At 34.4% G+C, this 26,308-nt stretch overlaps 1 protein-coding gene across 12 annotated transcripts; it reads left to right on the forward strand.

Moving 5' to 3' along the window:
* Nucleotides 1-9,313: 9,313 nt before the first annotated feature.
* Nucleotides 9,314-23,714, forward strand: DND1 (Cyclic nucleotide-regulated ion channel family protein). 12 transcript variants are annotated; one of them, XR_016043122.1, is made up of 10 exons: nt 9,314-9,484; nt 9,542-10,139; nt 12,224-12,439; nt 16,961-17,259; nt 18,292-18,403; nt 18,533-18,769; nt 19,406-19,492; nt 21,286-21,318; nt 22,126-22,438; nt 23,341-23,714. XR_016043122.1 is itself a non-coding variant. In XM_088850065.1 (9 exons), exons 1-9 carry the CDS (start codon nt 9,453-9,455, stop codon nt 23,507-23,509), a joined length of 2,055 nt encoding a protein of 684 aa, XP_088706191.1. In that variant the 5' UTR covers nt 9,314-9,452; the 3' UTR covers nt 23,510-23,714. The 12 variants fall into 11 exon arrangements, 6 of the variants coding, with proteins under 6 accessions (XP_088706191.1, XP_088706192.1, XP_088706193.1 ...); XR_016043123.1 differs by lacking the exon at nt 21,286-21,318; XR_016043124.1 differs by lacking the exon at nt 21,286-21,318 and having other exon boundaries at nt 16,961-17,178.
* Nucleotides 23,715-26,308: the final 2,594 nt, after the last annotated feature.

The raw sequence follows: 26,308 nt of genomic DNA on the forward strand, positions 1-26,308 counted from the left end.
CAATCCAGCTGGCATAAATCAATTATTGTTGTATTGGGGCAATGATTTCATGCAACCGTTGTGTAGTACTATAATGCAACAACATTAAAAAACTATCTTATGGCCGTTTGTTTGATCCAAAATTTGAAATATACACTCTTTTCATTCTAATGAACAATCATATATAAAAAAAAATTGAAAACACAACTTATAAAGTATTTTTTTAGCTCAATTAACATAGGCTGTTCATTTGGTGAGATTCTAAGATCTAGGCCTTAGAAGGATTTTTTCATTCCAATTTTTTTAGATGCCTTTATTATCATTAGATGAACAATGTTAAAAAAGTAAAAAATGATTTTGAGTTTATAAAGGCTAAAATCTTGAAATTCACAAAATGAATGGTCTAGATTTGTTTTGGAGGGGACTTATTTTGACCATATCTAGGGTTAAAATTGAACTTTTTTTTTTGGGAATTGATTGTTGAGATGAAGAGAGTATGTGTGTAAAATATATAAATACCACAAACATGGTTTTCTAGAAGTGTCATTGTATTATACTATGATACAATCGTTGCATTAGATCATTGTTCTTTCTTTACACCCTTATAGGGAAAAGTTTATCTAAGGTTGCAACCATAAAATGTAGAATCACATATGCACCTCAAAAATCTATCGGAAAGGCTGTTTTCATGTTAAAAAACCCTCTAATTGATCATCTCGACATCGAGATGTATGAATATTGAAACAAAAGTTTTTGAGTCCAAAAATAGTGCATCTTGCAACACATTATCTAGACCATTCATTTTCAAGATTTTCATATGTTTATAGGTGTACTTGATTTTAACCATTTTTGGAGTTTAAAATTTTCTAATTAGATTTAAAAATAGTTTTTAAGATAATCCTAAAAAACATTTACAACAAAATTACATTTTATGAGAAAATTAAGAGGTGCGCCTTAATTTGGATTGATTTAGGTTGCAACCTTATAGAAACCGCACCGTTATGTCTTACTTGCTATGCTAATCATATTCTCGTGTGAGCGTATAGGAGCATATTATAAACTTACTCCCACAAGTGAAAGATCTATATATGACAATAAATTCTGATATCAAGTTTAGAGTCACTAGATTAGTTTTAAATATATAGAAATAAATTTCATGATCTTAAAACAAAGATCTCACAATTTGAAATGAAAAATTTTCCGTCCCTGTTTTAGGGTGTTATTTTCCAAGCATGTAATGGAATGATATAAGGATTTGATACTTACCCTTTCATTTTCTTTTTTCTAGTTTGTCGCTAAGTTTTTTTTAGATAAATTAGTGGGTGAAGAGTCCCTACCAGTTTTGTTTTTATTAATAATCACAAGAAAAGCGATATACATCGCGGAAGAAAAACATTGTACAAGAAATTAAACAGCCCTTTCAAGAGAAATAAATTTCATGATCTTAAAACAGAGAACTCACAGTTTGAAATGAAAAATTTTCCGTCTCTATTTTAGGGTGTTACTTTCCAAGCATGTAATAGAATGATATAAGCATTTGACACTTATTCTTTCATTTTCCTTTTTGCTAATTTGTTGCTATGTTTTAATAATCACAAGAAAAAAGTTTTATACATCGCCAAGGAAAAACGTTGTACAAGAAATTAAACAGCCCTTTCAAGAGTTTGTCACTATTTTGAGGAAGTTACATCTCACAAGTTTGGGTTTTGAAAAATACCACTGAATAAATTTTACGCAAGAGAGTGAATAAAATGACAGCAGAAGTATACAAACATTAGGGCTGGGAAATGTTTTTATCCTTCTCGTACAACATAGAAGATCTATGCTTTCCCTACCATCCAGCCGTCCAATTTTGATCCAGTGAGTCACTCACCGTTTGATCATGGATCCAATGCCTCAGAGTATTTTATTTTTAATTTTTTAATAAAAATTGAATAAATATGAAATTTAGTACGTGCCATCTTCTCATTGGGGAGCACCAATAAAAAATATTACAAATAATTTTTCGATAAAATACAATAACTAAAATACCTCTTGAAACTTTCAGGGGTATTTTGGTTATTTTATTTTATTAGGAATATTTGTTTTATATTTTTTACAAATACGAGTTTAATAGAGGATTGGATGCCCAAAATTTGGTGTCAAAATATTTTATATAAAAAATTAAAAATAAAATAGTACAGAGACGTGATATTGTGATTGAGACAATCTTAGCCCTCTATTCAAAATAGACGGTTGGATAAAGAGAAGCATTTAAGTTTTATGTTGCAGGGGAAGCATAGAAAGCTTGCCCTTATTACTTAAGTAGCAATGTAACTTATGCCTTGAGATTTCTTGCTCTCGAGAGAGCATATTGTTTATTTTTTTTGCCTTCAGTTAAACCCAACCTAGTTTTAGGACCCCAAAATTTGGGATGTAGCCTCTCCAATCTAGTGATTAACCTACAAGAGAAAATATTATCAATTTGCAAACTTTATGTGAAGTAAGTTTTAGTGGGTTAGATCTATGTATTGAAGTACTCAAAATCTAAATTTTATTTATTGAAATATTCATATGGTGATTATGGTTTTCATAATTTCATATAAAAAATCCTCCGAAGCAAGATTTTAAGGAGTAAGATTATAATATATTTGATGTCTGTACATCTAAAGATCGTACAAGATTTCCTACTCCCGCTAGAGTATACTATTTGTTTACTCCCTCAGGCAACTCACATGCTAGGCATATTGTTTGGATATTAAATTTTGGGGATATAATTTTTACAACCTAAAAATTAATCTCAATAAATTTTTTTTTTAAAAATAAACTCTCTATGTACGGCAAAATACTAATGCCTCAAGATTGAATAAAGGCTATAATCATTTTAAAGGGCTAGATATAAGTGCCACAAAACTCAAAATTCAATTTTTATTTTGAAAGTAATCATCTTGCTATTCTCATGTGGTTCCCAAAATTTTAAACTAAAAAATCTTCCTAAATACGTGTTTTGCTTTCCCTCCAATGCAAAACCCCTCTAGAGCAATTTTAGTAATTTAATTTACAAATGGGATCTCTTCAACCTAGCAAATAGTTTCTTTCTAAAACAGAAAAGAAAAGAAAAGAAAAAAAAGACATTTCCCTATGTTTATGTGCACAAAAACAACAATATGTTAGATTTAATCTAGTAATTCTCAATTGAGTACCAAAATTTTAGATCGAAAAAAAATAAATCTACCCAAAATCTTAAGGGCAATGATTTCATACAACTGTTATATAGTAATATGATGCAACAACCTTAAAAACCATTTTATGACCATTTGTTTGATCCAAATTTTGAAATATACACTCTTTTCATTCTAATGAACAATCACAAAAAAAGAAAAAATTGAAAACACAACCTAGAAAGTATTTTTTTTGCCTAATTAACATAGGGTGTTCATTTTGGTGAGATGTTTAGATATGGGCCTTAGAAGGATTTTTTCATTTTCTTTTTTTTTTTGATGGCTTTATTATCATTAGATAAAAAATGTTAAAAAAGAAAAAAATTCATAAAGGTTAAGTTCTTGAAATTCACAAAATAAATGGTCTATATTCGTTTTTGGAAGGGACTCATTTTGACCATATCTAGAGTTCAAATTAAACTTTTGTTTTTTGGGGATTGATTATTGAGATGAAGAGAGTGTGTGTCCAAATTTTGAGATCATACAAATACTACAAACATGGTTTTCTAAAAGTGTTGATGCATTATACTATAAAACAACCATTGCATTGGATCATTGCTCAAATTTTAGATTGAAAAAAAATATTCCAAAGGGAAGTGATCCAATGCAACCATTGCATTTATAATATGATGCCACCGTTGCATTATAATATGATGCAATTGTGAGTTGGCCTAATCTTAACCATTAGATTCTTTTAAATTTAATAGATGAGATTAATTCACAAAAAATTATTTTATAATAAAATTTGAAGCATGAGTTGCAAATTTTGAATTCAAAATTAAAACCTCATTGAAATACTCAAATCTGTCGTTCTCCCTCCTCACCGTTCTTCTCTCGTCCTCTCCCTCTCTCTCTCCTCGCTCTCTCTCTCTCCTCTCTCTTCCTTTCCCATCATCTCCCCTTATCCTTTCTTTCTTCCCTCTTCAAGCATCATCTATTTTCTTTCTTCACTCATCTCTCTCATTGCTCCCAAAAATAGGGAAGTATATATACTCACCAGCCAGCAAGTTAAGAAGCTCCAAATAGCCAAATCGATATGGCTCAAAAATTCCAAATAAGCTCTAAAGTTTATTCTTGTAGAAGCTCATAAACCCCATATTGAAATCAAGTACGTCTATTCCTTCCACTTAAGGATTTTATTAGCTACTTGGTTGAAACGAGAATTTTGTGGCAGAACTTGTGTTCTAAAAAATGGTTTTTTTTTTTTTTTTTTAAATTTTCTGGTTTTGCATTGCATAAGATCCAGTTTACAAACAATTGCAAATTTTGGGGTGATCCTGGTTTGTAAAAAATTTGCAAAGAATGTGTCACGGATTTTTATGTTTTTGAAGTTTGAGTTGTAGGTTTTATGAGTTATTGGTAAAAAGTGTTTTTTGTTTAGTGGTCACAGGGAATCATATCTTTTAGTTAAAAAATAAATTTTTTTCTTTCATACTAAAATCCTAACACCTGATTTTTTTTTTTTATGTTGCAGATTTCAAGAGCTTCTTGGTCAAAAAAATTTGAAAAGCTTTTTGGATGAGTCATTTATTAAGATATATGTGATTTTTTTCGGAAAAATATGTGTTTTTTTTTGTTCTTTGAGCTATGAAATCGTAAACCTGATTTGTGTTAAAAATCCACACTTTTGTACAAAAGTTTGTGCAGCTACTGTTCAGTATTGGTCAAGATGTACAAACTATAGACATATTTATTTATAAAGAATGCTTGTATAGCTGGGCAGCTTTAATGAATCGTAATATAGGTGAAATCCCAGTTATCAGATGTTCGTCATGTGGTTCATAATGTATATCACTATTTTAATTTTAATTTTCTTTTTAGAAATCAGATCATAATGAAATTTTAGACATGTATACTAAAAAATAGGGTGCACAATTAAAATATATATAAACAATATTTTCCAAAATATAAAATGATCGAAAGACCTCTGAAAAATAATAGGGGTAATTTGGTCATTTTAAATTATTGAAATATTTTTTTTATATTTTTATATAGTACGAAATAATGTTAGATATATACATCCAAAATTTTATTTTAATCAAATTTATAAAAAAAAATTAAAATTAAAATAATTATATATATTCTAAACCACATGATGAATATCTGACGGCTGAGATTCTACATATATTACTATTCATTATAGCTGCTTAGCTATTGGAACGTTTACTTATATATATATAGTTATTTTAGAATTCACAATATTAATGAAGAATTTAAAAAACTCTACTCCAAAATTTTGGACAATGAGTTGCCTTTGAAATAATCTAATTACATGAATTTATTCCATATCATCATATTAGAAAAAGGCATGAGATGTATTTTTAATAGAAAACCTCTCTCCTCTTATGGAGCACCCACTCTCCCCCTATTGTCTCTCCTACTCTCCGACAAAAGACGCCCCAAAAACTCTGTTTCATGAAAGTCTCAAATTTACACACACACACACTCTCTCTCTCTCTCGTTTGAAGCACCTAATCAGTCTCTCTCCTCTTGGAAGCTTGGGTCTCTCACTCTCTAACGTCATTTACAGCAGGACTTTGGTGTCCTCTATTTCTCTCTCGACTTAGAAGTTTGCTCTCTCACCAACCCCATTTATAGCAGGGTTTTACAGCTCTCTTTCTCTCTCTAACCCATTTACAGCAAGATTGTGCATCCCTCTTTCTCTCATATCTTGGAAGCATGGGGCCCTCTCTCTCAAATCCCATTTCACAATAACTTATAAGAGTGCTGGAGAGATATTGGCCGAGAGTTTTTTTTAGGTATTGTGCAATCCTTCATATGCCCTTTTTTAAATTTGATTTAAAAGAGGAGATTAAAGTAATTATGATAAATAAAAGGGCAATCTATTGTTCAAAGTTTTCGAATCGAGTATTTTAAAATCACGGTTGTTTTGGTGAATTTTTTTTAAAAAACTATATATATATATTATATATGAAAAATATGAGGTTAGCCCACTAGCTCATATGAACATATAAACCCAACGGCCCAGATTGAATATGAACCGATCTGATGATCACGGATGTCCGATAGTGCATGAATTTTATTTATTTTTATACAGATCAAAATCACTAGAAATTTTAGGTGAGTGTTCTTCTCATCAAGGCGCACCTAATAAAACTATAAAACAAATTATTCGTAAAAAATAAAACAATCAAAATATCCCTCGAAGCTTTTCGAGAGTATTTTGATCAATTTATTTCATGTAAAATATTTTTTTTGATATTTTTCGAATATTCAACTATTTTTTATGTACACACGCTTAAAATTTTAAGTAATTTGGATTTGTAGAAATAAAAACTAAATTCAAATATTACTGGACATCCGTGATCGTCAAATTAATCTAGATTCAATCCGAAACGTTGGACCCATATGTTCATAATTAATTTCATCTCTTTTCATATATATATATATATATATATATATATATATATATAAAAAAGATCATGCGCGCCGGCTCGCGTACCCTTCTTGAGTGCGTCAAATGGTCTTATTTATTTGTGTAAAATTGATTGTTACGATGTTGTCTCCCTCAATTTTCATTCAAAATTTAATGCTTGCCCTGACAACCGGGTACCATTGTAATATCTATCTCTTCCCTTCCATTTAATGCTTGCATGCTGACACCCTGTACCACCATACACTCTCCTCTCTCTCTCTACCCTTTCCTCCACTCTCTCGTACCCCCTACTGCCCACCGAAGAAGCCCATAAAATAAATCCTCATTTCTCTCTCTCTCTCTTTTTGGAACGGACTCCTTTTTCTCCCTCTTTCTCTCGGTAAAACCCCCAACCGTGTCTCCTCTCCCTCTCTCTTGCCATCACCACCAATCACTTGCGCCTCTCTCACTCCTCTTTCCATTTCCCTCTCTCCATCCCATGACTCGGAGAAAGCTAAAGGAAGAGGTTTAAGCGTAAATTTCTCCCAACTCAATAAGAGTGTAGGGATAATAGAAGAAAATGAGAGAGGACGAAGATACATACATGTTTCAAATTGCAGATCATTTCAATTAGTAAAAAAAATAATGAAAAATGAAATACTACTAGATAACTGTGACCGTGTAATGAAGTTTGGATGGTGATAAGAATAGGCGAAATCACTGTAGGCATTTTGTAGTATCTTCATATATATATATATATATATATATATATATATATATATATATATATATATAGAAAAGATGAGATTAACCCACTAACTCATATGAACATATAAGCTCAATGGCCCAGATTAAATCTAAACCGATTTTACGATTACGGATGTCCGGTAATGTTTGAATTTTTTTTTTCGACATATCCAAATCACTTGAAATTTTAGGTTTGTGTTCTTCTCATCAAGGCACACCTAATAAAAATCTATAAAAAAATTATTCATGAAAAATAAATTGACCAAAATACCCCCCAAAGATTTTAAGGGTATTTTGGTCAATTTATTTCATGTAAAATATTTTTTTGATATTTTTCGAGGATTCGCTTATTTTTTATGAACACAAGTCTAAAATTTTAAGTGATTTAGATTTGTAGAAAACATAAAATAAAATTTAAACACTATCGGACATATGTGATCGTCAGACCGGCCCAGAATCAATTTGGGACGTTGGGCTCATATATTCAGATGAGCTAGTGGACTAATCCCATCTTTTTTCATGTATATATATATATATATATATATATATATATATATATCACGATTTGAATCCTCGCTTTTAATCGGTTGTGTATTTGAGTGTGGTTTGTATAGAGCCGAGCTTTTAAACAATCAAAGTGGAACACACCTTCTAATAGTGTCAAGAAATGTGGGTTTAATATTAGAAATTTATCTGATAGTCTTAAAATATATTTTAATTTTTAATTCTAAAATTTTAAGCTTTAAAAATAGTGTAGATCGAGCAGATCTATGAACACTTGAAAAACTTGAAATTTGACTGTCTAAACATGCGTTACAAGATGCACTATTTCCAAAAAGTTAAAATCCATTTTATTTCATGTCTATGCATCTTGATGTCGAGATGATCAATTTGAAGGTACGTGGGCATTAAAACAACCTCTTCTAATGCATGGGGTCGGGTTGGGCCAACCCGACCTGTTGCTACACTGAGAGCAATGTGCCATGAATCTCGCCGTGCATGTCCTTTCCTCCACCCACTGCAGAGGAAAACCAAAAATAGAGAAGGCTGCTAGCCTACGATATCCCAATGGTAGTGTACAAAATATCAAACCAAAGGTTATGAAACAAATTTATGAGTATAGAAACAAGCAAAGTCAGGACAAAGAAAACAAGAAAAGTAAAACATCAAATTCAAATCCTCAGGAAAACAACAAATCAAGTACATCACTTTCTCCTGGGCAAATGTACCCACATTTGAAAATTCCGTCACCGTGTTCCGGGCACATCACCAGACTCCGGCAGCAGCTGTCATCGATACAAGGCAAGTGTGAAGCCCCATAAATCTGAAAGCCAGGTATCTCTCTCCGTCTCTCTGTCTCTCTAAAAGTAGCCATCTCCAACCCTCTCTCTATTAAAAGTCTGGCATCTCTCCCTCGAAGTAGCCCTCTACCCTATCTCTATTATATTGCTAGGGGCGGCAATGGACCGGGCGGGTAGATCCAATCTTGGGTCTAGGTTTGGGTCGGGGCTCAGTCGGATTTAACCCGTATCAGCCTGTCCGTAACCCTAGGGTATTTGATGGCAATCATGTGTCTTTAGACACACATTAGATGTTTATGTTGTCTAATATTGACAATATTTACAGTTTTATTGGTAAAAAAAAAAAAAAAAAAAAGCTCACAGCTATAAAATATATGAGGGTAATAAAACAAAAAAAAACTCATAGTTATAAGATTGCAATGGATCCGATCAGACCCTGATGGATTTCGAAAAGGGTCCAAAAATTTGGACCCGATTATTTTTTGGATTTGAATCCGGATTCAACCGAACCCAACCCGATTAGTATTGGGATCCGAGTTTAAGTCCAACCGGACCCACCCTTACCGGACCCGTTGCCACGGCCATCATCTCTCTCTTCTCGCTATAGTAGCCTCTCTCTGTTAAAAGGCTCTCTCTTGCTCTCTTAAATGTACTTTTGTCCTGAGGCCATCAGGCCTCCCATGTGCTACCCCTTTCATCCACGAGCCCGCTCTCTCATTTCTCATCCTAAACTTGTCCATTGCGACGTCTTTCAATTATTATTTTGATGATGCCCCTTCCCCCTCCATATTCATCTTCCATATTTCCTCTCAACTCATCAAACCATGCCCCTATTCCCATGCGCCCACCATGCCCCTCTCAAGCAACCTCCCTCTCTCAAGGTAACACCTCTCTCTCTCTCTCTCCCTGAATTCTCATCCTCTGTGTATCATTTCCAGGCCGGTTGCCGCCCTCCTGCGAGAACCGGAGGCGACACCGATGGCCGCCTCACCCAAAGAGGAGCACAGCTGCTATGCATGCACCCAGGCTGGCGCCCCGGCCTTCCACTCTATCAGTTGCGAGCATACGAACGGGCAGCTTCACTGGGATCCTGGGTCCGGGTCCCACCTCATCCCCATCAAGCCCAGCCTCTCCACTGTGCAGCCTCACCGGGCCAGGGCTCATGGCACTAGCAAAGTGCTCGACCCCCGTAGCCCCAAGGTCCAGAAGTGGAACCGGGCGGTGCTCCTGGTCCGAGCATTGGCTCTCGCCATTGATCCTCTGTTCTTTTATTCTTTGACGGTGGCTCGAGAGAGAGGGCTCTGCCTGTACATGAACTGGAAGCTTGCCGGCGCAGTGATGGTTCTGCGGACGTCCGCGGACGCATTTCACGTCGGCCACATTTGGACGCAGTTCAGGCTGGCGTACCTGTCGCGGGAGTCGCTCGTGGTCGGGTGCGGCCGCCTCGTGTGGGACCCACGTGCGGTGGCATCCCACTACGTGAGGTCACTGAAAGGCTTCTGGTTCGACCTCTTCGTCGTCCTTCCGGTTCCACAGGTTTGTGCGGCCCTCTAATTTCCTCGAAAGTTTGCAGTTTTCAATGAAATTTCGTTATTTTACCATTAATTTCAGTGGTTTTTGGTAAATTTTGGTAATTTGATCGTTTGTTGGATTTTTTTTTTTTTTTTTTTAATTTTGCGAATTTCTATGAATTATAGTGAAATTCGGGAAATTAAAGGAATTTGAGCTTCTATGTCCAAATTCAACAAGGGATGGGTTGCTGCAAAATTTCGGCGATTTATGATTAACGCATTTCGGCTTAAAGTTATTGAAATTATGGCCAAATTCTGTAGCAACTCAAATTTTTGAGCCCTTTCTTCTTTCCCCGATTTCCATCGGAAACTTCATTTTTGGGCATCACAGAGAAAACCTCGCAGGAATGTAACACCTGGTTTTATACCCAATATTTCGGCGAAATTTCCGACCTTTTGCCGTTTCATCTCACCAAGTGCCTGTGGTACAGAACATGGGCTAACGGAATCTAACCCCACATGTCCAAAGACAATGGTGATTGATCAGTAATATATATATTTTACCCATCATATTTATAGATCTTGCTAATTTTTTTTGAAAAAAATAAGGGGGCGGTTTCTATAAGGTTGCGACCTTAAACAATCCAATTAAGGCACGCCTCCAAATTTTATCATAATAAGTAATTTTAGTGTAAGAAATTCTTAAGATTATCTGAAAATCTATTTTTATATCTAATTATAAAATTTTAATCTCTTAAAATAGTTAAAATCAAGTAGATCTATAAATATATGAAAATTATGAAAATGGACGGTCTAGATAATATGTTACGAGATGCATTATTTTTGGGACTCAAAATCCTTTTTTCTCATATTCATTCATTTCGATGTTGAGATGATATTAGAGGGTTTTCCAATATTAAAACAACATTTTTCGATGTATTTTTGAGGTGCCAATTCTACATTTTAAGGTTGTAACCTTATATAAATTCTTTCCAAAGAATAAACATATCGTTTCTCTCTTATTATCTTCTCATTTTGGTTAAAACTGGCGCACGCTAGCGCTCCAAGACCGAGTCAGACATATGACTCGGTTAAGTCTATGTGAGACATACATAAAAAAGCTTAGTCATGGCCGATGATATTTCCTCAAATCAAGGTCCCAAGCTTGATTCGGCAGTCAGATTCAATTAAGCCAGTCAGATTCAATTAAGCCTGCAAAAAACAGGAAAGGGGCTGGGTCAGGGTGCTAGCATCCCCTCACCCAGACTCGTAGTATCCATTTCTAACGCTTACAATTAATACTTTCAAAATGTAACTTCATAAACTATTGTAAAAACACTTAGAGGAATGTATTCCCCACTGAATTATCCAAAAAGAAAAAAAAAAATGCCTGCAAAAAATAAGAAATGAACATGGCCAGGATGGTTTGAAACAGATAGGTGAGAGAGGGACTTAAAACAAAGACAGACGGAGAGAGGATTTTGTAGGATCAAGAGATGGCCAAGACGGTAGAAATTTCATTCGAGAGGGGGGTTCAGCAAAGGGGACAGAGCCATATCAAGGAGAGAGAGAACAGGTAGAGAGAGAAAGAGAGGCCGGGTAGAGAGAGGAGAATGGCATTTTATTTTTAAATATTTTAACTTTTTGACGGGGTAAAAACAAGAAAAAATAGCGTTCCGGTTGTGAGTGTAATATTAAAAGTATAAAAAGAAAAGATGTCTAAAAAAATTATTTTGGGATAATCTATAATTTTCTCTAAAAAAAATACACAAATGGTTGTAGGTGTAATACTAAAAGTATAAAGAGGAAAGATGTCTAAAAAGTTTATTTTGGGGTAATCTATAATTTTTTCTAAAAAAAAACACAAAATGGTTTTGACTAGATGGGACTCGCTTAAAAAACACCTGGCGTAGGGCCTGTTAGGTTCGAAAAATTTGAGCGAGTCCAAGCTCAAGTCCATGAGTTTTCAATAATCACTGGGTTGGGTGGGCAGCTTTTCTTTCTAGTATTATTTTTATTTATGTGCTTCTAATGCAATTTCTTATGATTTCACTAGAGATTAATGGAACCCACTTGTCTATCACATATTGATGTTGTGTGTTTGTACAGGCTGTATTCTGGTTTGTAGTACCAGGCCTTATAGAGGAGGAGAAAATGAAGGAAATAATGACTATACTTCTGCTCATTATCATGTTCCAATATTTGCCCAAGGTTTACCACAGCCATTGCTTGATGAAGAGGATGCAAAATGTGACAGGCTACTTATTTGGCACCATTTGGTGGGGCTTTGCCCTCAATCTCATTGCTTATTTCATTGCCTCTCATGTAAGTTTTCCAAGCCAGCTTAAAACTTCTTTTGCTATGTTCTAGAATGCTATAATGAAATAAAAATAAAAATTACCAAAAAACAATAAAAATAAAAGACCAAATACTAGGCTAAACCTCATAATTGACCCTAAATGAGCCTTATACCAATCCATGGTTTTGAAAGTGAGGATATTCATCCAGTGAAAAGAGCAACAAAACTGATTGATTCAGTAATAAATTAGGGAGGACCAAACTAGTTAATTTGAGCCTGGACATGTTGGAGTTTTAAGTCAGGTTGGGGTTTAGGTGCCCCCATGGATGCACCTAATATAGTGCGTTCACTCTCTAAAAATTCATCTTTTTATGTCTGATTTGTAGGTTTGCCTTTGGTTTTTATGATGCGAAAGCCTTAAAAATGGCCTATTTTGTATGGTCAATCCTTGTATTTTGTTATTGTTCATTTTGAGTCTTCGAAGATTATCAGATCTGAATTATTTTTTAGGCTCCAAATTCATAAATTAGAGGCGGAAATGAATTTTCAATAATTCCATATGCGTTTTGGGTATTAAATTCTTGAAAACTAAGACAGACTCCACGCATGAGCAGGCCGACTCACCATATACTTCTCCTCTAGGTCATGGATTAGTAATGTAAATTAAAAACTAGTTTGTGTAGCTCAATTGCTAAGTTGGGTATTAGAGGAGTAAAGTTTTGCCCTAAAGTTGTCAAGGTTTTATCTATAAACCTGGGTTCTCCAACTTGGGTTCCCACAAAGACTAAGGAGAATTGAATTGTTTTTTTTGGGTGAAATTATTTTAGAGTAATGATCTTATGAGACCCTCTAACACTTATGTGTATAGGACTTCAAAAGATCACCATTAAATTTGATACAGATATCTAAAAAAAGTATCATATGGATGTGGGACTTGATTTTTTTAGAAATATATATCAAATTTAATGATGATCTTTTGAGATTCTATACATGTGGGTATGAAAGGGTCTCATAGGATCATTACTCATTATTTAATGCTTAATCTTTGTCACCGTTTATAACAGTAAATTGTCTCACATTTTTTAAGTGCAAAAAAAGATTACGTTTTCTTGATTGGGGCTAGTAGGGACTTGGTTGTCAAGTGTCAAGCATAAGTGGGCCAAAGAGGCTTCGAGTGTGATCTATTATGTCCTTTGCATATAATACGTTGGCTTCAAGCCTTCCAAGTGGGTTGTAGAGTCGTGTCCACTCTGATTTAGTTGATCCGTACATTTTTGCCGTTTTGTTTTTAGCCAAGAGGGATGGACGCTTTTTATACAGCGCTGTAAATGGGCTGGGTCGGAGTGTAGGTACAGGAGACTTGAGACCTTGACACTGACAAAACCCAGTCGGGTCGAGGTCTGTTGTGTCTAGATGCAACCAGACGAGTTTGTGCATAGACTCGGACCAAGAGGGAAGGGTGGCCCACCCGGTTCACCATATCAGACACACAAATACATAACTGGTTTGGATCCTAGTGGTTCACTCAGGCCTAGACCCAACTGAACAGATCAAGGTTTGATCTTGATCAGGACTTCACCTAGACTTGGTCCCATCTATTATTGGATTCGAAGCTGGTGCACCTGGCCAAGACTTGTAGCGTTGACGCGAGTCTACCATATGCGTGAGTGTGTTTGAGACAGAGAGATCCTAGCTACTTACTGGCCTGCAAACATATTGGATTTGAGTTGCATCGACCCAAACCTGACTGGCAATATTTACGGTCTATCTAGATCAGACCTGAAAAATTGGGTTGGGGTAAATATATAAAAAAATAAAATGTATACCGAGTTAGGTCGGCTTTGACATGAACCTAACCTAACCAGGTTAATTCCAGGCATGAACTCTGACCCAGTCCAGGACTCGTACATCCATACCCAACCGGTCGAGTCCAACACGGATGTAAAGCCAAATCCAGGTTAAAAAAAAAGCACTACGTGCTCTACGGAGTATAGAATGATATCTATCCTCAGCCATTACAGTATTCTTTATTACAACATGTGTGACATATGGACACGGTTTCTATGAGTCCATGGACTTACACGAAAAAATGCGGGTCAATTAATAATTTTTTTCAATAAAATATAATCTTAACTTTTAAGGAATATGTAATCTTTAACATGTAGAGTATTAATCTGTAAAAATAAATAAATTTTAAAAACTAAAAATGATATCTTTTGAAGAAAATATTTGAACTATTGATTTTACGTTTTCTTTGGACGAGTATGTTTTTTTTCCAGAGAAATTCAATGCTTGTATTAATCTGAAGCTAGAAAGAGATTACAGTATCCGAAGTTTAAAAAGACGTTAAGTGTCGAACCACCTTTTACAAGATGATCGGGTGGCACATTAGCCTTACCAAAAACATATACAAACGAAATATCAAGAGTCCTAGACAAATCCCAAATATGCAACAAGGTGGACCTAAGCTCTAAGGGGGGGGGGGGGGGGGGGGGGGGGGGGGGGGGGGCCTTATGAGTTCCATTACTTGTATTAATAAGAAGCTAGAAAGAGATTACAGTATCCGAAGTTAAAACGGACGTAAGGTTCGAACCACTTTTTGCAAGATGAACGGTTAGCACATTAGCCTCATGAAAAACATGCACAAACAAAGTATCAAGAATCCTAAACAAATCCCAGATCTACTTCAATTTTCTTTGGAGGAGTATTATTTATGGTGTAGATCTACACTTTCTTTTGCGGATGGTGTAGATAGCCAGGCCCACATGGTAACCGGTGCGGGCTTGGATCCACCAAATAATTCTCCATTATATTTAATTTTGGGGTGTGAATCCAACTCGAGACGTATATTTCTGTAGCTTTTTGGCTATTTGACATTGACATTGACATGCAAAGGACAATGTGTCGTCATTAGCCATTTGACACACTAAAGACGCTGGTGTCTCCTCACTCAGTACGTCTGATCTTAAAACGCTTCAATAGTTTAATTATCCTTATTGTCTTAGGGACATGTGTTAAAAGGGTCATTTTTCGAAGTTCACACTTTCAAATGTGTGGGTCCGTTGTCCTGATTGCATAACTCATCATCGTAGTCTTTTTTTCAATTATTTAGGATATGTTGCCTTACTCGCATGAATATTTATTAAAATTCAGTTTTAGTGCCAATCTTATGAACATTCCCCTCCAACTCCTATCAATTAAACTCAAAATCAACCAAATTATTTTTTTGAATTGAAATAATTAAAAATCAAATCATATCTTCATCTTAAGAGAAAGTATCAATTAAAGGGTCAAATTCTTTACAAAATTTTTACTTGGGTAAAAACATCCCGATTAAAATTAGAAGGGATATATTTTAAATTTCATTTCACTCAACCCACCTCTTCGAACAATATCTTAAAGAACACCTAAATTGCCCATATTCAAGGTAGAAAGGTTGAATAAGGTTGTAGTTTCTATAAGGTTACAACATTAAACAATCCAATTAAGGCGCACTTCCAAATATTATCGGAACATGTAATTTTGGGGTAAAAAATTATTAAGATTATCTGGAAATCTATTTTCATATCTAATTATAAAATATTAAACTCAAAAAATGGTTAAAACTCAAGTAGATCTATAAACATACGAAAATCTTGAAAACGGACAGTTTAGATAATATGTTGCAAAATGCACTATTTTTGGGACTCAAAATAAATTTTTTTTATATATTTATACATCTCAATGTCGAGATGATCAATTGAAGGGTTTTTCAATATTAAAACAACCTTTTTCAGATAGATTTTTGAGGTGCATCTGTAATTCTACATTTTAAGGTTGCAACCTTATATAAACTTTTTCTTTTGAGTAAATAGGAGCATTTCAATAGTAACTCACCAAGAGGCAATAACAAAGGACCGGAGTACCGGTGCTTGTACAAAGTGGGTACCAAATTACTAAAATACCTCTACATGTTTTAAGTTCTCAACTATAAAGTAAATAATTTAGTTATTTTTTATTACTATTTTTAAAGAGATGCTTGAGCAAAATAAATTTTTTTAAAAATTATCTATTATTAATGGGTGCTGTTGGCCGAGGCTCTAAACAATCAAATTGGAGCCCGCTTTCAAAATTTTGCCAAGAAATGTGGTTTCAATATTAGAAATCTTTGTGATAGCCTTAAAATATATTTTCATCTTCAATTATAAAATTTAAAGCTACCAAAATAACATAGATCTAATCGATCTATAAAAACTTGAACATCTTGAAAATTGACGGTCCAAAAATGCATTACAAGATGCACTATTTCCAAAATTTGAAATTCATTTTTTTCTCACGTCCATGCATCTTGATGTCAAGATGATCGATTTGAGGATGTTTGAGCATCAAAACGACCTCTTTTAATGAAATTTTTGTGTTGGGCTCTAATTTGATTGCTTAGAGCCTCAGCTCAATACAAACTTTTTCCATCTTTAATTGGTATCTTTTGTCCTTTACTGTAAGTTTTTTGAGGAATTTCGACTCCTTCGACAATATCTTCTGAAACAGTAAAAAACTTTTTCTTTCAGGCTGCTGGAGGATGTTGGTACGTGCTATCCATCCAACGCGTGGCTTCTTGCGTGAAACGCATGTGTGAAATGAATGGCACGTGTGACCTAGTTCCATTGGCTTGCTCAAAGAAAACGTGCGGTGGGGTTGTCTCTTGTGCTAGTAATCGGACGGCCACGATTCCAGGGCCAGGTATCTGCCTGAATGAAGACGGTCCATTTCGCTATGGAATTTATAGGTGGGCCCTGCCTGTGGTGACGAGTCCATCCCTCGCTGTCAAAATTCTTTATCCAATTTTTTGGGGTCTAATGACACTAAGGTTACTCCACAACCTTACTACAATTTCCATGTTATTTTTTGTCTTATAACTCTCACTCTTTCAATCAATCTCTCTCTAGGTTTTAAATCTCTCTCTCTAAAAGACAAGAAAGATGAATAGCTTCTCTCTTTCCTTCCTTTTTTTTTTTTTTTTTATTTGCTCCCTCTCATCAAAAATAAATTACACTAAAGATTTTTAGCTATCTTGGTTTCCAAATGCGTCTATCTCTCTCTTGGTTTGATTATCTGATTCATGAGCAAGTTCTCTTTTATGCGAAGGAAATTTATCACGCGCACACACACAAAGATTGGTAGGAAAATACCGAAAGATCCATTTTTTTTGCAAAAAATATGGGAGGGTTGGTCCCTTGCAAATTTTTTGTTCTTTTAAGTTCGCCTCTAAATCTTATTGATTTGTTTTTTCCTCAAAATATAGGTATACATCTTATGCTTTACAGCATTTTAGGACCGGAACGGTCTAAAACTTAATTAATTGACCTGTCGAGGAATATAACTTTACAAGTCTAATATTTATGACATAGGATAAGTCTAAATTTTAGGGCTTCCCATAATAGGACAACATACCACTCGAGAAAGACCTAGAACTTAGGTCAGAGCCTTACCATTGGAGAATTAAAAAAATAAAAAAGCCGATTTGATGTCAATTCAGGGGCAAACTTTAAAAAAATAAAAAAAAGTGTGGTGGGAGTAACCCTTAATTTTTGCAAAAAATGGATCTTTTGATAATTTATTATTAATTTTTTAGTTACTTATGCTCTCTATAGCTCTAAAACTAGGGATGGCAACAAGTTGGGTACGGGTCGAGTCCGGTCGAACCCAAACCCAATAGTATTTAGATCCAAACTTTGGACTCGAATCCGATTCGTGGGTTAAAAAAATTGAATCCATACCTGTATCCGTTGGGTCCAGTTCTGATCGGGTACATTGCGCCCCTATCTAAAACACATGAAAGATGATGACTCTCTCTCTCTCTCTCTCTCTCTCTTCTCTCTCTCTCTCTCTCTCTCTCCAGCACATTTGGTAACGACCTAGAACCTACGAGCCAGTGGTTAGAGGTGATATTCAGCATCATCATGGTTCTCAGTGGACTTCTCCTCTTCACTCTTCTAATCGGAAATATTCAGGTCTCTACCTTCTTAAACTATATACCCTATTATTCACCATACTCAAACTTCCTCTCTCTCTCTCTCTCTCTCTCTCTTAATTTGTAGTCAGTGATAGATCTAAGTGTCTTTCTCTCTGTAAAAGTGCAGGTTTTCCTGCATGGGGTGATGGCAAAGAAGAGGATGATGCAGCGTAGAGTGAGTGACATGGAGTGGTGGATGAAGAGAAGGCAGCTTCCATCACGACTTAGGCAGAGGGTGAGGCACTATGAGCAGCAAAAGTGGGCTACAATGAAAGGAGAGGATGAGATGGAAATGATCAAAGACCTTCCCCAAGGCCTGCGCCGAGACATCAAACGACATCTCTGCCTTGATCTCATCAAGCAGGTCCAATCTCTCTCTCTTAGCCATCCAATTTTGATCAAGTGGGTCATTCACGTCTAGATCCAACGGTTCAGCGTAATTTGATCTTAGTTTCTTTCTATAAATTATATGAATATGAAATTTTGTACTTGCTATCTTTACCTAAAAACAATATTAAAAATATTTTTTTGATAAAATATGATAACCAAAATATCTCTTGAAAAATTCGGGGTTATTTTTATCATTTTATTATATTGGGAATAGGTTGTTTCATATTTTTTACTAAGTGGGAGTTTATGAGAGGATTGGACGCTCAAAATTTGGTATCAAAATAATATGTAGAAAAATATTAAAAATAAAATAGTGTAGAGACATGACATTGTAATTGACGTCATCTTAGTGGTCCATTCAACATGGCCTATTGGATAAGGAGAAGTAAATAATTCAACATGGATTATTGGATAAGGGGAAGTAAATAAGTTTTATGTTATAGGGAAAGTATACGCTTCTCTTAATTGTGTGTTTTTTTAATATATATTTTTTTATAGTTTCCTTTTTGAATGTGAACCCCCTCTCTCTCACTCATTGCCATAAAGTTATTTTATCTATATCTCTTGTGTGTTTTTCTAATTTTTTTGTTTTTTTTTTTTATAAATTTAGGTTCCCTTGTTTAAGAGCTTAGATGACCTTATCCTCGACAACATATGCGACAGAGTCAGGCCCCTGGTGTTTTCCAAAGAAGAGAAGGTAGCGTTGAAATGATTCTCAGTTTGCTTCTCAATCTAATTATAAAATGATAAAAATACCCAATTTATTTATTTATTTATTTTACTTATTTTATTGCACAATATTATGCTAGTGATAATGTGTTTATTAATAAATTTCACTAAATAAGATGGATTTCCATGTTTCTAATTTTTAGTACTTATGCATACACTAAAGGCCGCTTGGATGCTAGAAAATATATTACAGGAAATAGATTACTATGAAATGGGACCTTTACACTGTTTGGATACATTTATTAGTGCATTATATAAGTAATCTACTAGTCACCTCTAAAAAGTCATTTTTCCTCTCTCTTGCTTATATTCTCTTCTCCCTCTCAAACTCCCATTTTCTCTCAAAACTAGGTAAAAGTCTATTTCCCTCTCTCTTGCGTACATCCTCTTCTCCCGTTCCCTTTTTTCTTCTAAACTTGATAAGCCTACCACTTCCCCCTCTCTGAAGCTCCCTTTTTCCAGATTCAAGGTCATTTCTAAATCATGGTATCAATTTTTCTCTTCTATCATTTTGCTCGAATCCTCTCTCTCCTCTTCCTTGCTTCCTCAACCTTTTTCTCTCTTCATCAGGCACTGCGTTCATGTTCTATGTTTGCTCTTCTGATATGTCAGTTCTCTCTACTCAGCTTCTCTTCTATATCTATCTTCTAGCCTCCGTGCCTGTAAATTATAATGATTACTTTTTTTTTTTTTTAAAAAAGGATTTTTTTGGGATTAGGATTTAGATCGAGACAAAAAATGATAAATTATATTTTATTTAAATTATAATGATTACGCTTTTGAAAAAAAACAATTTTTTTGGGAAGCCTCTCATCTCTGTCCTTCTTCCACCCTCCGTGTGGGTAAATTATAATGATTACTAAATCTTTTGAAAAAAAAAGAAAAAGGATTTTTTTTGGGATTAGGGATCGAGAAAAAAATGATAAATTATATTTTATTTAAATTATAATGATTACTCTTTTGGAAAAAAAAAGAGGGACTTTTTAGGATTAGGGTTTAGATACTGATAAAGAAATGATAAATTACTTACACATTGGCGTCTTCCAATATCTCAATTTAATTTTTAAAATACTTTACTTTCACAATAATTTTTTTTAAAAAATACATCACCATTTTCTATTTAAATTACAAATTAACGATATTTAAAAGATGTGACTAAAATAGTTCACTCCATTTTTATGACCAATATTAATTCACACTATTAAATTATTATTCTTTGAAGCATGACAAGCATAGTATAGTCATGCTATCTATACACATGCATTTCAATATTAAATAGGAATGTCTACAAAGAGGCTATTTATCTTTTGTAAATGGAGGTCACAATCATTCTCAAATATTAGATGTCAGATTGGAATATCTTTTGTGAATGGAGGATGTCACAATCATTCTCAAATATTAGATATCAAATTAGATAGCTTGATGTGAGTCATGAAGTGAATTTTTTTTTAAAATTTTGTATTTATTCATTGACACTATTACAACCATCCATTTTGAAATTTAAAAGACAATAATGATTGTGTGTACAAAAGATAAATGGTCACTTTGTAGACAATTCCATATTAAATTGCTATGTCAAAAGAGAACAATGTAAGAGTAGATTTAATGTGCGACATAGACAATTCCATATTGAACCGTGTCAAGTAAGAGCAATGTATTTATTAGATTGTATTTAAATACTATCCAAACAGTAACAATCCATTTGCATGTAATGTATTACGCAGTAATGTGTAATATATTTCACACACAATATATTTCCAGGTATCCAAACGACCGCTAAGGATTCAAGACTTGGTATGTCTCATGCTTTATAAATTTAGATATTTTTTGTTACCCTTTCTAGTTGAGGTGTCTCGTAAATATACTTCAGTGTACTTTAAAACTAGTTCTTCCCTTTATTCAAATGACATGCGAATTTGTCATGTACATATTTTAGAGTTGACACTCATTCCCATGTCAAATATTGGCGTACGTATCCCTGTAAGAAATTTTACATTAGATCCTACATGTCAACAAATCATTACTATATAAAAGCAAAGTATACGATAATCCATAGGACACGGTTTCTATGCAGCCAGCCCACATATTGTAGAAATGCGAGCTTGGCAATAAATATATTTTTTAAATATAATTTAATCTTAATTTTTAGAGAATATATAATCTTTAACATGGAGATCATGAATATGAAAAATAAAATAAAATTGAAAACTAGAAATAATAATTATATTAAAAAAACATTTGGACCGTTGCTTACACTTGTTTTTAGATAGACCACGTGTTTAAATCCATCTTTAAGATGGATGCTTCATACATCTGGACTACATGTTGTAGAAATGTGGTCCAGCCTGCATGAAACAATTTTCCTAATCTATATTATTATGGTCATATAGTTTATCATTGTCCCATCAATAGGTCGGATGGTGTTGGAGGTTGACTAGGTACTACTCTCCCTTCATCACCATCCAACACATTGAATGGACAGTAATGACTCTTAAACCATTGTATTACATGATCCCATGGATTATAGCATACTTACTTTAATAGTCCTACTAGTGGTAAATTGCTAATTGATATTGGGCTGTATTTCTCTTATCATTGAAGAAGAGCAGATAATAACGGAAGGTGATCCAGTGCAAAGGATGGTGTTCATAGTGAAGGGTCACCTGAAGCGCAGTCAGAAGCTCAGTAAGGGCATGACTGCCACATGCACTCTGGGCCCTGGAAACTTCCTTGGTGATGAGCTCTTCTCATGGTGTCTCCGGCGGCCCTTCGTGGACCGCCTCCCACCCTCCTCAGCCACTTTTGTGAGCCTTGAGCCCACCGAGGCCTTTGCCTTGGAAGCCCCCGACCTCAAGTACATTACTGAACATTTTCGATACAAATTCGCGAATGAGAGGCTCAAACGCACAGCCAGGTACTTAATGCAATATGTTTTCAAACATTTTTTCAAACACGGGTGTCAGATCCTCCATGGGTCGATGCAGAAAAAATTATTGACATGCCTGTGTGGCCACACTGGTCGACCACGGTCTTTGGCAATGAAAGGTCATGGGTTCCTATGGCTAAACTAGTAGACCATGGTTATTGTACCATTGCTTACTTTTAGCTACAATGGTGCACCATCTTCATTGTCTTGGAGCAAAACATTGCTTTCTGGGATTTATCAAATTTTTGCTGGGATATGCTAAATTTTTTAATTGAAATTCGAATGGTGAATTTCAAATTTTATAATGTTGCACACCTTCTAATATGGATAAGCATCGTACCTTGCACTTATAGATTTACCCCTCATTTACTTCTCCTTCTAATATGGATAAGCATCGGACCTTGCACCTATAGATTTACCCCTCATTTACTCCTCTCTTTTAGGTAGTTCAGAGGTAAGAATCAGACTTCAAACATATTGTTGCACTATACATTTACTCCCTCCAAAAGACGTATCTGAAGTTTTCTTTTTAATATGATATTTTGAATCTAGTTTATAATCATCAAATAAGTATTTCGAAAAGAATAAAAATGATTTTGCGTTCCTAACATTTAGATCCCATCATCCAATTTAGAATGTTATCTTTTACTTGATGTGGAGTGCATATTTTCTACTAGATAGAGTCTCCCCCAGAGATATTGCTAATAAGAAATGCTCCTGCGAGACCATATAATTTTTTGACAATAGATAATAAAGTGAAAGTATGCCATGGCCATAGAAAAACCATGGTCCATTACAATGTTTTCTTCCAGGTAGTATTCATCAACCTTTCCTATGCTAAACAGAAAATGAACGTCTAATTTTTGTAAATTTTTTTTTTTTTGTTGCAGGTATTATTCATCAAACTGGCGCACATGGGCCGCCGTGAACATACAACTAGCATGGCGCAAGCACAAGAAAGCAATGACAGTGACCATTGTTGCTCAGGATGATGAGCGTCGTCTGCGTCGCTATGCCTCCATGTTCTTGTCCCTCAGGCCCCATGACCACCTCGAGTAGGTAGGGCCAGCCTCCATCGGTTGCTTGTTTGTAGAGAATTCAATGAAAAATTTCAAAATAAGCAGTCAAAGAAATTAAAAGGAAAATTACAGTTCTCTTTTTCGGGGAGAAGGGACCATGCTTAAGTCACCTTGTTGTCCCATTCTTGGTTGATGGACTGTCTGGTTTTTTGATGGGTGTGAATCGATTGTAAGATTTGTGGCAATTTTGGTTTTTTGATAGTTTTTAAAAAATTTAAATAGATTTCTCCCCTGAAAAATATAAGCAGTGACTGTGCTGCACAGTACGACAATTTTGCATCCATTACAATTTTGGATCCTTTTATTATTTTGTTATGCTCGTATCTAGGTTCCATGCACTCTTTGTTAACTATAACATAATACTAAGGACCATGGAGAAATCATGGTCCATTGGGTCATCAACATCCAATCAATAGATGAAGGGCTATTCGAAATAGAATAAGGCTCTAATGGGGGCCTGCACTTTCTCCATCACCATCCGTTCAGGATGCATAGAAAGTTTCGTCAAATTTTTCCGTTCGCTGCGTATCTAATACATCTCAACTCATTTACCCGGGCTCGGGACTGGTTAGTATAAGTTTTTAGAAAACTTGATATGTAAATTACATCAGAGAAACTTGAAATTTTGAAGAAAAACAAAATATTACCACAATAAATCGTTTAAAAAGTATTCTTACAAAAACTTGGGAAAATTGCCATGAAGTTATTCTCTTTGCTGTTTTGGTCAAATTGCAATCGAGAATATCTCCTTTTGAGCAGAAATTGGTTATTAACGTAGGTTTATAAGCATGCATTGTGAAGTGATAATATTTTTTTAAAAAAAACTTAAAGTAGACATAATAAACTATCCTCCCCTTGCACACATATATATATATATATATATATTATTTTTTTTTTTTTTTTTTTTTTTTTCTTTTTTCATTTCGACTCCTATTGAGTCGAATCTAAACCAATTAGATCTTTCTCAGTCAATCTTTTTCTCTCTCTCTTCCTTTGTCCCTCTTTTTGGCTCTATTGTTTCTCAACCAAAACAGAATTAATACTAATTTTTTGGATTTAGGCAAGTTATGGGAACAAATAATGTGGGTTTTTTCCTTTGCTGGTTATTGAAATTGAAAGAAAGACTAATGTAATCTTGCCGGGGTATATATATATATGTCTTTTTTTTCACTTCTTTACTTTTCATTTTCTTTTTTGTTTTAGCAAAGATCACTTATAAGTAATTTTATTACAATAAACTCTTGCTTCAAATAAAATAAAAGTAGCAAATTTTAGATCTTAAAACATTGATGGTACTAAACCAATTTTCTTTAAACAAATAAAATAACCACAATTTTTATGCTTGAGAATATAAAGACAATATAATTGAATATGACAAGAAAAAAAAAGAGAGTGTCGAAGATTACCTTAAACAGATTTATTACACTCTACACCGAATCACCACCATCTGATGACGCAAGATCAACGATCAGCCTTTAATCTCAATCTAGAGAAAGCAAGGTAAGGCAAAATCTTCCAATGGAACTTTGAACTGCTCTTGATCACAAATCTCAAACTTAAGTACAACTCATAAAACCTAATTTAAGAGAGATAGTACTTACTTACTTCTACCCATCCCTTAGGATCAAGATATTGTACCATAAGAGAGATAATACCATCTAGGTGGGATATGCCCCTTACCAAAATTCTAGAGAGAGAAACCTTCTAGGTTAGGGTGTGCCCCCTAAGTTTACTAAAGGGAAAGAGAGATAATATTTAGAGGGATAAGAGAGATATTTTGGTGAATTATGGGCTGGGGTCCTCATTTTATATAGTGCTAAAAATAAGATTAGGATTTCTTAGAGTTTTCCATGGCTTGTGATATTGAATATGCACTATTGATTTTAGGGGACTTGTGGGGTGAGACATTTGAACCCTCAGGTTCATAGATGGGTCATCAATATAAGGTGCTAGAACCTTTATCCCCTACTTCCTAAACTATTTTCCCATCAATAGAAATTAATTCAAACATAATATTGTACTTACCAAAAAATATGCACAAGCCTCCTCATGCTTTTCAAAATCTATTTAAAACTTCCTCAAGGCAAAAACTTAAAACGTCACAAACCTTTTTCTTCAAGCCGAAGCTTGATCCAAAAAAATTGGACAGCTCCTTAAGGGGGGGGCGTATCACCCTAGGTGGCACTCATGGGCCCCACCCACAATGCAATGGTAGGCCCATATAACTTATTGGACCTCCCATGAAATAATCAAATTAATTAAAATATTATATGATTTATAGAAATTCATAAAACTCAAAAAAAAATAATTAAATCATTTTAAAATCAATATCTCGATTTTTATAAATTTAAATTTGATAAATAAAATATCCATAGATAAAAAAAAATTCAAATAACAATTCTAAAAATCATATATCATTAAAACCAATATAATTAAATTCATTAGATTGGAAAATGATCCATATGGTCTAAGAATTAAATAAATAAACACTGAGGCACTCTACCTTCAACTGTAGACTAAGGTCCACACTTGCTTTCTTAAACCGACCCAGTGTTACTTGTGACCCACAGTCCATGCAGGGGTTCATTAGTAGATCACCAAAATCTAGCTAATAAGTAAGTGGTCATAATCCTAGTTTGTGGATTTCAAGTTCGTCCCTAGAGACGTACCAAGATCACTCAGACCTGATGTGTCCATAGCTCATATGTCGCATAGGGGTATCTCTCGCATATGCATAAGCTTCATCTTGAAAGCTAATTCGCTTTTTCGAAACAACTAT

This window comes from Amborella trichopoda, chromosome 10 (genome assembly GCF_054954075.1).
Source record: "Amborella trichopoda isolate Santa Cruz 75 chromosome 10, AtrichopodaSantaCruz75HAP2 v2.0, whole genome shotgun sequence".
Lineage (NCBI taxonomy): Eukaryota > Viridiplantae > Streptophyta > Magnoliopsida > Amborellales > Amborellaceae > Amborella > Amborella trichopoda.